The sequence below is a fragment of the Theropithecus gelada genome, chromosome 8, assembly GCF_003255815.1.
Source record: "Theropithecus gelada isolate Dixy chromosome 8, Tgel_1.0, whole genome shotgun sequence".
NCBI lineage: Eukaryota > Metazoa > Chordata > Mammalia > Primates > Cercopithecidae > Theropithecus > Theropithecus gelada.
In genome coordinates, this window is record NC_037676.1 from 89,708,353 (window position 1) to 89,723,634 (window position 15,282).

Sequence of the window (15,282 nt, forward strand, 5' to 3'; positions counted from 1 at the left end):
GACTTATTAGGTAATTCCAACCAATGCCCTAAAACAATAGATAAATTGAAAAATATGTAAGTGGACAATATCTGCTTGAAATTATTGAGAGCTAATGTGATTGTAACTAGGAGATCAAGTAGAGGAGAAAGATTAGGAGAATATGCCAAATCCTGAGCAGGAATACAAAAGCAAATTCATCTTTCAGTTTTGTGTGTTGCTTGCTTTGGACGACTCACTTACTCTCTCAGCTCTGGAAAACTTGCAGCCATTATCACTTATGCATCACCGTTTTCCCATTCTTTTCAGTTTCTTCTAGAATTTCTATTAGATATATGCTAAATGGTCTCCATCTATCTTCTATAGCTATTACAACCCCCTTCTTATTTCCATTTCTTCTATATTTTATTCCAGATTATTTTCTTATATATTATCCATGTAATGAATTCTTTTGAAAATTATCTTTAATCTACAAATTTTTGTGACCATTATTTACAGAAGTTTTATTTTGTTCTTTTCCAAAATACCTCTTTTTGCTTCCATCATGTCATGTTCTGATTTTTATAGTTTACATAATTTTAAATGTTTGTAGTTTCTTTTAGGTTGTTCAACTTTTTTCTCCTTCATGGACTTCCCTTTGTAGGGGTTTATTTATTTGTGTGTCTTGTAATTATTTTTATTATGATTTTGTCATCAGCAAGTGTTGCTCTCTGTGGGAGTTCCTTTCTCTCTGAATTTGTACATAAGGCTAAGTTTGTATAATACCTTCCTGGATCCTAGGAGTTTTACTAGTTGTGTACCAGGCATTTTATTCATTTTTCAGCTTTGGGTCTTCTACTGTGCATAAGTGTATGCTCTGTACTCATTCAAGCTGCAAACCTAGGTTCTTGATTTTCTAACAATTCTGTCCAGTTTCACGGCTAGATAGCCAGCTTTTGTGTGGCTTTCTAAAGTACTGGATGTAGTTCTTCCTGTCCCCACTTCACAACTGGGGTAATCCTCCAAGTTCCTAGACTTTAGGCAAGGAGGCGCAATTCCAGTCTCTCGCCTTTCATGGCTCTGAGTCCCATCTCCTGTTCCTACATGTACAACAAGCCTCAGAACTCAGTTCTTTGGGACCTTATTCTGGTTTGATAGGACTGTGGCCCAATTTGGCCTCAGCTGTGACTGTTTGACATTTTAAATTTCCTCTATGAATTTGGACTTGCAGATTCAAGCTCAGATATGCATTTAGTTAAAAAGAAAAATAGTCTATGGTTTTGAAGTAGAAAAATGGAAGTTTTCCCATATCATCTTAGATAGGCATATTGACGTGATGTTTTCTCTAAGAAGCTCCTTAGCCTCTCATAAAAAATATGCTCCTTATCCTTCACATGCCCTCCACTTTTCCCGGGTAAATATAAATATAGGTTCTCTATGTAACTGTATGTAATATCATTATAACCTAGTAACTCATGACATGTATTCTAGTAGTAATATTTTTCCATGCCTAATATTTATCATTTACATATTAAATTAAGCAATCATCCATAAATATATATTAATGGTTTATATACTGTTTAACATTTTATTCATTTTTTTATTACTGAATACTACCAACATGTGATAATAAAACAAACAGAAGATCATATATATAAGTGTACAATATTTCTTCGTTCTTTCAACTACTATATATTGAATGGCTGCTATATTCCAAGTGCTGTAATAGGCACTTTAAATCACTGAATAAAACAGAAGATTTTTAATGTTATTTTCTTCATGTCGGTGAAAAGAATGACCATTTCTCTTGCCTTGGGAAGTGACATTGAGCAGAAGTAGTAGGAGCCATCCATGCAAAGACAGTTTAGAATCTCCTCTTTCATTGAATGAAAACTTGACCTACAATCCAATCCTTCACTGGCATTTTTATGTTGGTGAGTGGTAATAAACATTAAATTGTCTCTGGTATTTTTACAGCTTAGCAAATGGAGTACCTTTGGAACTCTGGAAGTTATACCTCAGATTGAATCGGGAACACAGATGTTTTCAGTGGTGACAGAAGACGATTGTGAAATTCTTAAAATCCCAGCAAAGGGGTATGCAAAGATAAAGGAGGTATGATATCTAATATTATATATAAACAGAAATTGGGCATAAACTCAAGCTGTATTTTGCTTCTGTAGACAAAGATATCCATTATCTGTTTTATTTTTCACTTTAACTTAAGCTAGAGACATTAAAAAGGTGATTTATTTGACGAAAATCACTTAAGAGTGCTGGTGATAGGTAAAGTGTAAACAAAGGTCTCAATGAATATATTTTAGGTAATTTTAGAATACCCTTTGGCTTTTCATTAATTTCAAACTCATTCATTCAGTCAACAAATATGTGTTTTGCATGTTCACAACATGTCATATGCTAAGAATACTAGAATAATAAGACGGATAATAGTACTGCTGCTTTCCCTGTCTCTATAGTCTACTTAAGGAGGAAAAATACTTGAATGGGATTGGCATGATATTTCATAATTACAACAAACATCAAACTCAGAGCTGGATGAATAAGTGATAACAACTTAGTCTGATTCCTTAATTCTGCAGCTTTAAGATACTCATTTACCTAAAGTTTAATAATTTATTCTCTTCTAATCAAATCCAAATTTTTTCTTGACACCTATTTCTCCTACTTTGGATAGCAGAGGAAGTTTGTATAAATAATGGAATTGAGGCTGAGGGCGGTGGCTCACGCCTGTAATCCCAGTACTTTGGGAGGCCGAGGCAGGTGGATCACCTGAGGTAGAGAGCTTGAGACCAGCCTGACCGACATGGAGAAACCCCATCTCTACTAAAAAGACAAAATTAGCTGAGTGTGGTGGCACATCCCTGTAATCCCAGCACTTCAGGAGACCGAGGCAGGCAGATCACCTGAGGTAGGGATTGGAGACCAGCCCGACCAACATGGGGAAACCCTGTCTCTACTAAAAATATAAAATTAGCCGGATGTGATGGTGCATGCCTGTAATACCAGCAACTGAGGAGGCTGAGGCAGAAGAATTGCTTGAATCCGGGAAGTGGAGTTTGCGGTGAGGCGAGATCGCACCATTGCACTCCAGCCTGGGCAACAAGAGTGAAACTCCATCTCAAAAATAAATAAACAAAAAATAATGGGTTGAAAGGTTTCCATGATCCTGCTGTTTCATCTTTTTAAAAATGAGCTTAAGCCAGATGCAGGTCTTGCAGAAAGCTGGTGTAAGCCATGGTTCAGTGCTCATGTGGAGTGGAGTTGAGAAGACACCCATCTTCTTGGGTCTCCAATGGTGGGGATTTCTTGTGATTTAGTGGTCCCAGTGTCAGTAGTGCAGGTAATTCTCTCAGAACTCAACATTATTCTAAATCCTTAATGTTCATTTGTTTTGATTTTCAGAGTGGCTGGCTTTAACAAAAAATTCTGTATGTTTTGTTTTTATTTCCCAAATATCAGTACCAGTTACTTGATTTTATCAAACACAACTTTTCAGTTTAATCTTGACTATGACAGGGTTTTAAAAAACTCCTAAAACATTTATAGAAGTATAATATATAATGAAAGGTGAGCAAATATAATTTTAGTAAGTATATCTGAAGATTAATATTTTAATATGTCTATATGGCCACAGAGTGATGCTCTGATAAAATTCAAATGTATCTTATACTAACTTTTATTCATATGGCCTTTATTTTACTTCTCTCACCATTTATCTATTTGCTATTTCTTTGATTTTAAATGGCCTACTATTAAAAATTTGATAATGACATTCTATTTCAGGAAAAAATAAAAATTGAAAATATGCAAAAGTTGAAATTAATCCATATGTGTCCTTATTATGAGGAATGGCCTACTTTATCCATATATGAGCTAATTGCACTCCTTAAATGGAAAAAATTTCCTCCAGGTCATGGTGAGTTTAATGCAATTTTGGATCATTTTGTTTGCATTCTGTTATATTATTGGAATTGAAATTCTTCATAGTTGTAACATTGTATACAATATTTCTTCATATAAATATTCTCTAATTTATTTGATAATAACATTTGAATTGGACATTTAGATTATTTCTTGCTTTTTATTAAAAGTGATACTGTACTGGCTTGAAGAGTGGCCTCAGGACTAACCTTACTTTAACATCTCTCTCTACTCCCTATAACTGTCCCCCTCTTGCCCCACCCTGACGGTTACTATAAGGGCCAAACTGAAAAGGAGAAATACTAGAGGGTATAGCCACTCACACGAGAGAAAAGGGAAAAAAACATTTTTTTCTTTTCCTTTTTCCTGGGTGGATAACTATTTAAGCAGCAAGTTTGCTAATCTGTACTTGTGCTACACATATTAGCCATGGAAAAAAATAATTATGGAGAATGAGTGAGGCCTAGATAAGAGAAAGTAGCAGTGAAACACCTACATTTTCAATATTCAGCATAGCAAGGATGCACGGATTTCCTGGATTATGTGTACACAAAAAGTGTAGGTGGTATTGAGCCATTTTGCATGATTTGTCCATCTATGAAAGCCAATTTAACAAGGGTTGCTAACCCAAGAGGAACTGTGGTAGGATGGGCCAGAGCTTTAGGTCTCTTTTGGTAAGGAAACACAATTGCTTCATGAGAGACAGCCACAGATAACAGAGAGAGGATGGTAACCTCACGTCTCTTTCCTCACAGCCAGTGAAGAAGCCAGAACTTACATTATAATGGAAGAGGAAGTGTTTGAAAGAAATATTTCTACCCCAAGTCTGCAAAGCCACAATTATAGTGAGGGACATTTTTAATTTAAGTTTGAGATTAAAATTCTAAAACAAATGAATCTAATTGGTAAATTCTGGGCAGCAACTATAAAAACATGGCAGAGTATTTATGAAATCTGGCTAAGGTATCCTTTGAAGGAAACACTGTAACATAGGAAAATGAGGTTCAGCACACCAGGAGTTCTTTTACTGAAAAAAAGTAAATATAATTAGGGGAAGTTTATCCTTCAAAAACAGGGATACTCTAATAAACCACTTAAATTTGATGAGAATCTAAAACATTTCTCATATTTGTTCCAAATTTCCTTCTACTGCTTGCATTTATATTTTATTTATCATGTTTTTGAGATGTAGCGTTTAATCCATGTTTAGTCAAATAACTATTTTTGCTCATAAATTTGAATATTTGTAATATGATGCTTTTGTTTATGACATATTTTTCCTGATTAGTTATAAATGGCATTTTTTTTAAAACTAAAAGTACAAATAGAAGGCAAGTAGTAAACTGACTTGTAAAAAATCGGCAATTGAATATTTCTAAATTCCCCATGTTCATTACATAGAAACAGATGAGCATCTCAGAACCAGTTTGATACCTCGAGGTGCCAGTGATTCAAGTACCTGTGATGGTGATGCCTTTTTGTTCCTTCATTCATCCTTCACTGCTCTCTTTTGTTTTGGACAATATTTTCTAACATAGCATATTAATTATTTTAATATTTTTTCACCATGTTTGTTATTTATATGGTTGCTTTATTTTTTATGGTTGTTTTGGATTTGTCACAGTTTTGTCACAGGTTTTCCACTTTGTATCAGAAATATCAAATTTTGATCCTTGCCTCTCTTCCAGACTTTTAATAAAAATATAATATCCAATCCTTGCCAATCTATCATTATATTAATATTTTTGAGTTGATTAAAAAGGAGGAAAGAGACCATCATAAAGATATTTTAAATTAGGTGATCCAAAAGAATATGAAATTTGGAAAGGGGAGAATGATTATGTGTTTTAATATATTTGATTACTAATGATAATAATCTCTCTTTTGATCTAAAATATCAATCAAAAATACTAAAATTTTGCATCAAAGAGCTAAAAAGATACTGAGAAAGTTAACATACTGTTTCCTAGACTAATATTGAATTCAAGTTTTTTGGTAAGTATCTTGAAAAATAAATGGTGGTGTTTGTTAAACTACCAATTGCATTGGACAGTCTGTGAGTCTATTGAATAAGTCAAAATAATATTGTTTTCTCACCTATTCCCAAACATATAAATGTGTGGTACTTTCATAGTTTTAGAAAATATTTATCTTCCTTAGAGAAGAATGACAGTTTCATCTGATAATCATCAAAGCCCTATGGGTTCTGAAAGACTGTAGTTTTTATAAATGAATATACCTATGTGAAGAATAAACCCTGTCAAATTCATCTAATTTTCTTTTATGGTAGTGACAAACTTGATATATCAAAGAGAAGAATTGGATTATAATACTTCCTGACTGTTTACTCAAGATTTAGTTTGAATTTTTATCAGAGAATGTAGAGAATGTAGCTCAAATTACACTTTTATTATCTGGGTTGAAAATTAGCAGTAGTATGATTTCCAAAGCATAATTATGTGTGTTTTCATCTTATTTTAAATATGTATAATAGATAGAATTTCAGAGGGATTTAGTTAATTATTCAAAAGCTTGACAGAGTTTAGGATTAATCCTTGGCAATCAATGAAATAAGTAAAGCTTGTATCTGACTCTGTTTGCTTTGTTAACTTCTTAAGTCTTCCTACTTTTGCTTCATATGCTAAGGGAACCTTATTGTAGTGAATATGTACAGTGTTGCTTATCATTTGGGTGTGTCTAGTTTATATCACATCAACTAAAGTCTTCCCAGTTGTTATTCTTTCAAGATGTGGCTGACTTGAAAGTGACAACCAGCTTAGGTCACTAATCAGCTCGTTCCCATGTGTATCATGAATATAATAAAAAATGGTAAACTGACTTGGCAAACATTTAACTATTTATGCATATTTTGTTGTTTTCTTGCTTATGTCAGTATGCCCCCATCTTTCTCCAGGTAGGATTTGATATAGCAAACATGATAATTGGAAAAACTAAAAAAATTACATCAACAAATTTAGTGCAGAAAGATAAAATATGTGAAAATCATAATAGTAACAATAATAATAGTCAAAATTATATCTAGTTATCTCAAACCAAAAGTGGAGTATTTCAGTCACAAAATACATAGGCTCTACATCCCTTCAACCTTTTGACATCAGTCTCTTCCAGTTCAATTTACTCTGCAGGGAATCAAAAGTCTTAGTCCCATGAGGCACTCTTTGAGCATCCCAGAATCAGTTTGATACCTCGAGGTGCCAGTGATTCAAGTACGTGTGATGCTGATGCCTTTTTGTTTCTTCATTCATCCTTCACTGGTCTCTTTTGTGTTGGACAATATTTTCTAGTGTAGCATTCTTTTAATAATTTTTCACCGTATTTGTTATTTTTTATGGTTGCTTTAGGGCTTACCATATACATTTCAATTCAGCAGAATCTACTTCAGATTTTTACTAACTTTATTCCAGTTTTAAATATGACTCTTATATAGCTCTATTTCCATTTCCTCCTTTATATGTTATTGTTATTATACAGATTGCAGCTATGTATGTTACAAATTCAACAATATATAAAGTTATGTCTCAAAAACAGAGAAAAAAGAAATCAAATATATATTTGTAATGTTCATTATATTAGACATCTTATTTACCATTTCTAGTCCTTTTTATTTGTTCCTGTGGACTCAAGTTGCCATCTGATATGCTTTCCTTAGTTCAGTATCAGTTTTCTCCCACCTGCTTTCTTATGCTGCTATTGGCAAATATATTATATTTCTATATGTTATATATCCAACAACATTATACACATATTATTTCACACAGTCACCCTTTATGAGTAAGAGAAGAATGGATAAGAAATATGTATTTATCTTACCTTTTATAATTGCACATTTACCTTTAGTGGTACTTTTTGATTTTTCATGTGGATTCAAATTTTATGTGGGGATGCTTGTTTGCAGACTGAAGAACTTTTTTTAGTATTTCTTTGAGGAAGTATATGCTAGTAACAAATACTGCCAGGTTTTCTTTTACTGAGAATTTCTTCATTTCTCCTTTACTTTTGAAAGACAGCTTTGCAGGGTATAGGATTTGAAGTTGAAATTGGGTTATTTTGTATATTTTAAAAATGCAATCCCACTTTATTCTGGCTTCTATTATTGTTTCTGATGAGAAGACAGCTGTTAATCTTTTGGGGATTCACTTATAAGTGACAAGGCTTTTGCTTGCTGGTTTCAATATTTTCTCCTTGTCTTTAGCTTAAAGAAGTTTTACTATAATGTGTCTGTTTGCTTATTTTCTTACCTAATACTAGAATTTTCTGTCACATACTTTAAAGCCCTGTTTGTTACTAATCTCTTCTGTTTCTGACTCCCTTTCTCTGATATTGTTAGCTATGATAATCAGTTTTAAAGTTTTTCTTGTTATTCACCCACTTAGAAATAGTTAATATCCTCTCATTGTTATTCAGGTAAAATGCAAAATCCTTAATATAGTTTGAAAGGCCATTTATATCTAGGTCATACCTATATCTCAAAGTTTTAATTTTAATAATTCTTCTCCTTTTTCGTTCGTGTTTCTGCCAACCTGGACTTTTATTAGTTCTTCTATGTCACTATCGCCATTGAGGCCTTTTACATGTATTGTTCCCTCTTCCTGGAGAAGTTACTTGCCCCTCATTTCAGGACATTTACTATTGTTAAGATAATGTTTTCTGGACCAGTTGAGATTCTATTGCTCTTTGTTTGCTTGCAGAGATGCCTCTTTGTCTCTATGAGGGTCAACGAACTTTTTCTGCTAAAGAGCAGATACTAAATATTAGCTTTGTAGGTCATATAGTGCCTCTGTTACATATCCACCCCCTTCTTCTTTTTAAAGCCTTTAACAATGTAAGAATCATCCTTAGTTGTAGTGTTATATAAAAAAAAAAAAAAAATGGGCCTTGGGTCAGATTTGGTCCATGGTGTAAAGTTTTCTAACTCCTGTCCTATCTTATTTTGTTAATCACCTTTTTTTTTTTTTTTGGTGGGGGACGGGGGGCGGGGGACAAGGTCTTATTATATTGCCCAGGCTGGACTCAAACTCATGGGCTCAAGTGATCTTTCCACCTCAGCCATTCGAGTAGCTGAGACTAAAGGCACATGCCACCATGCCTGGCTTTCCTTGTACTATCTTAACACTCATTGTGCTATGTCATAATTAATAGTTTAAGGGTCAGTTTTTCCACTAGACTTACAGTTTCTTTGGAATAAGACCATCTTATTTTTTAGTACCCAACAAGTATCTAGAATTTACAAGCCCTTGAAAATATTGTTGATGAGTTAATGAATATTTTGATGTCAGTGTTTACCCTTAGACCAAAGTTATGACTTTTTTCTTCCAAAAGAAAATTTAACTCTTTGCTGGTCAGTACATATGGGTTGTATTAACACTTAGCATTAATTTTCTCTGTTTGAGGAAAATGCTATCATTAATTCAATCTTAAAATATCTTAATACATTTATTGATAAATTTCCTGATTAAAACACAATGTGTTGCTTTGCTTTGCTATCTTTGAGACATTTTACAGAATTGCATCCTTGGAATAAATCAACCATTAATAATGCTGAAAGGCTATACTGTCTTAAACTCACAATCCAGGAAGAATAAAGGCAATTTGGATTTAAGGTGAGGTTAAATAAGGAAAACATTAGCACGGCATTAAGGACAACAATAGTTAAAGGAAGCCTGTTCCCTTCAGTGAATCACCAGGAGTAAAAGATTTGTAGAATCTATCAACTAATTTTTATTTTTGGTCATCATGTTTAATTCTCACTATGCATGCAGCAAGCTTTCTACTACATGGGGTATGAGAAATGGAATGATCACTGATAAATGTAATTGAAGTATAATCTCCCTCCTTCTTAAGTTTGTCATCATGCATATTGTTCTTATTAATACAACCGTAAGAAAAAATTTTGGTGAATGATGAATACTGTACATTATATGGCTGAATGCCCCTTCCAAACACTTCTAACCAACCTGTGAAAGCTAAAAACAACTAAAGACTACATATTCTAGAATCCTTTGTAAAAGTTTTACTTTTGATTGTGGCCTCCATTCTGCCCAGTGTGTATTTCTCTACAGTATTTGGAAGAAGTCAGGAGCCGCTCTCCTTGCAAGCATGGTGATGAGCATGGTGATGAGCATGGTGGTTCTAAAGTTCATCCCCTGTATCACACGTGATGAGTGGCACACAGCAGCAGGAGTGAGGTTTCCTTTAGAAGAGCTCTGTGTTGTGAGTGGGCATTTCCGCTAGCTACTGTATTTTCTTGCTCTATAGTATTGAATTCTAGTTTTATGACCCTACTAGAGCTTCCTAACACCCTCTGATAAACCATTTTTTATTGAAATTAGATAGCAAGAGTCTGCTGTCTGTACCTAGGAACAAAGGACTGTGCACTGGGTGTTCATTCTACCAATGATCTCCTTTGTGAATAACTACTTTTTAAAAAAATTTTTTCATTTGAAAAAATAATTTTTTTCATAAGAAATATGAAGTTTGTCTCTTCATATTTTTAACATCTGTGTACAGAACACCTTGCTAATTGCTTTTGTCGTGGCAATGAAAAGAAATACATTTTAAAATCACTTAAAGTCGTGCCGGGCACAGTGGCTCACACCCATAATCCCAGCACTTTGGGAGGCCAAGGCGGGCGGACCACCTGAGGTCAGGAGCTCGAGACCAGCCTGGACAACATGGCAAAACCCTGTCTCTATTAAAAGTACAAAAATTAACCTGGCCCTGTGGCAGGCGCCTGTAATCCCAGCTACTTAGGAGGCTGAGGCAGGAGAATCTCTTGAACCAGGAGGCGGAGATTGCAGTGAGCCGAGATCATGCTGCAGCACTCCAGCCTGGGTGACAGAGCAAGATTCCATCTCAAAAATAAAATAAAATAAAATAAAATAAAATAAAATAAAATAAAATAAAATAAAATAAAATAAAATAAAATAAATCACTTAAATGCTTGAGTAGCTACACTGTACTCCTTACTATGTAGGACAGTTTGAGCTTTCCTTTTTGATCTCAAAGATTTAATAATTAGAAAAATACAAAAAGTGTGATTGTTAAACAAGTGAGATAGATCAAAATATCATGTCTTAAAATGATTTTCACTATCTCATGGACATATATATTATATAACATAATAAATATCACAGACACAGTGGAAACTGAATGGGAGAGAGGAGTTTTTGGATGTGGTTGAACTGAAAGTAGGAGTGATAATGCTAGGCAGGAAAAATAGCATAAGCCAATATATGGTTTTTGCAGATCTTGCTTTAGAAAAGTTGATCAAACAGTCCAATTTAATCAGATGAATATTCATGAGCATTGGGAGATCAGTAAGACTTTCTGTAGTCTCAGGCATTTTAAATACCATATTCATATTCTTGGGCTTTAACTTACAGATAATTTGACATCATTAAAGGTTTTGAATAACAGAAGAGACCTGAAAAAGTCAAAGTTTTAGGGGAACAGCAGAGCAATATGAGTGATAGTTGAAAGGAGAGAGGTACTAGAAAACCAGAACAATTAGGAGTCAATTTTGGTAGTACCACAGGCAAAGAGATGAGAGGCAATGGAGATAAGAGGCAGTAGTGACAGTAATAATGGAAATAAATTAATATGAGGAATATTTTCATTATTCAGGAGTATTGTACAGAATAGATCTTTTCAAATACATTTCCTCTTCTTCTTTGCAATGCTGACAGTCTATGCATGTTGGGGATGTTTTGTTTTGTCAGATCTCTACCAGAGTACTCTGTGGCTGCACAGATGCATATGTCTGTGGATATCAGTTTAAACACACATCTGACACTGAGAAGGGATTCTCAAGCATGGGTTTAAATGAACCTGTGCTCTCACCCACCACCTGCAGCATTAGAATACACATTTCCTGGTATTTCTCACTGTCTCCAAAGTCTTTTGTGAGTACAGGCCACTATTTATCAATGTTCAGAAGAGAATTGCATTTATTTTCCTACCCAAAGCCCAAGGATAAAGATAGTTTCCTAAATGACTCACTTCATGTGTAGAAAGATATTTATATTCATGTTTTCATTGACAGTCTTAATTAACGTTATTTTCCCTTTACTCTTACTTTTATCATTAAAACTCAAGCACTTTGGCTATTGCCATTTTGCAAATGCTCCCAAGGCTTCTTATGAGCCTGTTTACCATTTTTTCAGCTTTATCTGTAATATATATATTTTTTTACTATGAAAGGATTTATGGTGATATTGATCATCTAAAGGTACAAATTCAGCATATATGGATTTTTTTGTTTTCTAAATAATATTTATCAAGATTAATTAAATATAATCCAGTACCTCAACATTGACTTTTCTGTTAGATTTTTTTTTTTTTTTACAATTCAAGAACCTTCAATTTATTTTCCATGAAGCTTCTTTTTTAAATAACTGTTTTCTTATGATTTCGTAGTATACCTTTTTGGTAGAGTAATAATTAGTAATAGAAATGTGTAATGACTATGTAAAATTTAATAATTTCATTAACATTCTCTGGAAAGAGCTTCTACTATTATTACCATAGAAGCTTTAATAATTTACCTCAAAAGTATTATGTCTAGAAATATCATTAAAATATAATGTTATAGTACAACAATGCACAACAGAATCACTGATTTTGTTTTCAATCAGTTTTGAATTTGGCAAACATATTTATATCTATAGAATACTTCAAACATACTTTGTAGAAAGTATATAGTTTAATTTCTTACTCAGAATTTAGCCTTCTGATTTTATTAATAATATGATAAAGGTGAACAGTATATTAGTTAGGTAAAGTTAAAAAAGTACTGCTTATTTAAATAATTATCCAGCTGCTAGATAATAATTAAATTAAAATAAATTAAAAATTTATTTAATTAATTCAAATCCCTCAGAAGTAGATAAGATAAAATTAAACACCTTTTAATAATGGAACACTCATCTATTCAAATTCCCCATGAGCAGATAGAGCTTTTCATCAGTAACCCAGGCAACTCCTGAAGCTCTTTATAGAACTCTTTTTTCTACCTCTTTCTACTTCCGGCAATTGACCATTGCTTCTTTATTTTGTCATGACATAAACTATATTTCCTATTATTGCAATTAACTTTTAGTACTGTATCTTCTGACATTTAGAAGGAAAACTGCATTTCTCTTCACCTAAAAAATAAAACTGCATAATTTCATTTTCTCACATTTGAAGCAAACTATTTAAAAATAAATTTGAAACTTTTTTTCTCTAAGCAAAACAAATATGTGAACATTTAAATCTAGAGAAATGCTAAATTACAAATACCATTCATTTTAATAAAAGTGATTTCTACTAAAATTTCCAAAGTAGAACTTTTTAAAATGTGAACTCTTATGTTTCACTATGAATATTGTGTATAAGCAAACTGTTAACAATGATTATTGCTGCTTGGTGCTATTGATTGCCTTTTTTCCTGCTTTCCTGTATATTCTAGACATTCTATAACAAGTATATATGTTTATAATGAAATAAATAAATAGGTACAATTATAATACAATTTGATTTCTAAAAACCTAAAACAATCTTTTTAATAAAGAAGCAATTTGTATTGGATGTTGTGATCCACCATTCCTGTCTTCTGCCCATTGGAGTGCATTAGCATAAGTCTTTGCCATCTTAGGTTTGACCGTTTTTATGAACTTTGGCAATACAAGCGTTTGGGAATGCCTTCTCCATGGAAAATTTCTTAACATTTGGAGGAATAAAAATGAATAAAAATAGAGGCCCAAATAATAGAAGTAGTCAGTTAGGTATGTAGAGGAGGGAGAAAGGGAGAAGAAGTGAAAATGGAAAAGAGGTTCTTACTTGCTTCCAAATTCTAAGGACAGGTCATTAGGGTGTAAAAGTAAATAAGGCTAAAAGGTTTCTTTGTGAATGGTGACATCCTGAGTATGTTTAACAAGAGGACATAAAGAAGCAAGATTGACTGTTGCAAAAGTAATTAGTGTCTATATATATATATATGTCTATATAATTTGGTGTGTGTGTATATATATGTCTATATACTTTGGTAATGCTGTCATGACCAATGATCACTGAATTCATTTCCTTTGTATATCTGATGTCTATAAAAACAGAAATAAGGCCTGTAGTCCCAGCTACTTGGGAGGCTGAGGCAGGAGAATGGCCTGAACCCAGGAGGCAGAGCTTGCAGTGAGCTGAGATCATGCCGCTGCACTCCAGCCCGGGTGACTGAGGAAGACTCCGTCTCAAAAAAAAAAAGTAAAAAATTAAATAATATATTTTATGTAACACATACACATATCTAATATGTGACCAACATAAAAATTACTAATTAGACACTTTGTACATTTTTCATATTTTGTTTTCATATTAAGTCTTCAAAATCCAGTGTTATTTTACACTTACAGTGTATCTCTATTTGACCTTGCCACATTTTAAATGCTCAATAGCTACATGTGGCTAGCAGCTACCATATGGGATAGCACAGTCTTAGAATATACAATACTCTTTCTGAAACTGTAAAACAGAAAAAGAGGCAAAAATATTGGCATAACAGATATATAGATATCAATTTTTAAATCTATCAGTAAAGATTAACTATGATTTCTTTTTAAAAAATCTTATAAATCATTTTAATAATAACTTCCTAAAAAGTAACTAGAGCTAAGAGAGTGAACCATGTCAATATAGGTTTTTTTTCTTACTCTGATATTTGAATGTCCCTAATTTGTTTGTAATCACACATTTAAGGATGCATTTGTGAGAATGTGGGGTGTGTGTGTGTGAAGATTATCTCAAGAAAATGAAAACATATTTACCTATAATATTTTAATTTTCATTTTAAAATAAACTATGTTGTACTAATAAATCTGTCAAGATACCAGGATTATGAATTAAATATCTTAGATCTTTATGGATGCTAATGGGCTTCATGAAGTGATGTTTATATCTCTATATTCTATCTAGAATTCTTTATTTTATCTAGAATTATATATTCTATATATTCTCTCTACATTATCTATATTAATAAGAGCCCTATTAATATAGACATTATTAACATATTAATAAGAACTTTATTATTAATATAAATTTGTATGAGCTGAACTGTATTTTAAATACATCGGGAAACAATATTTACAGGCATCTTATAACAATTATTTGAGAAAGTAATTTTCAAATTTTTTGTAAATCTGATTTTATTATTGTTATTGTAACTACATTGCTATATGTTTTATTATAAAGGTAATTTTACATTCCACAAAGTTTTACCCCACTTGCAAATAGACTATGCATGTTTATAGTGTAAAAATTATATAGATTCATGGTGTCATAAATTTGAAATCTATAGTATTCCCCTCCCATCAAGAAAATAGTATTGACTGC

The 15,282-nt window shown here is 32.7% G+C and overlaps 1 protein-coding gene across 2 annotated transcripts in view; it reads left to right on the plus strand.

Annotated features, from left to right (window-relative positions):
- CNBD1 (cyclic nucleotide binding domain containing 1) overlaps positions 1-15,282 on the plus strand; it is a 585,185-nt gene that overhangs the window by 403,503 nt on the left and 166,400 nt on the right. For both annotated transcript variants that reach the window (XM_025394780.1, XM_025394781.1), the window contains exons 7-8: positions 1,936-2,073; positions 3,763-3,895. In XM_025394780.1, the coding sequence (XP_025250565.1) occupies positions 1,936-2,073; positions 3,763-3,895 (271 nt within the window). The remainder of the gene's footprint in view (positions 1-1,935; positions 2,074-3,762; positions 3,896-15,282) is intronic.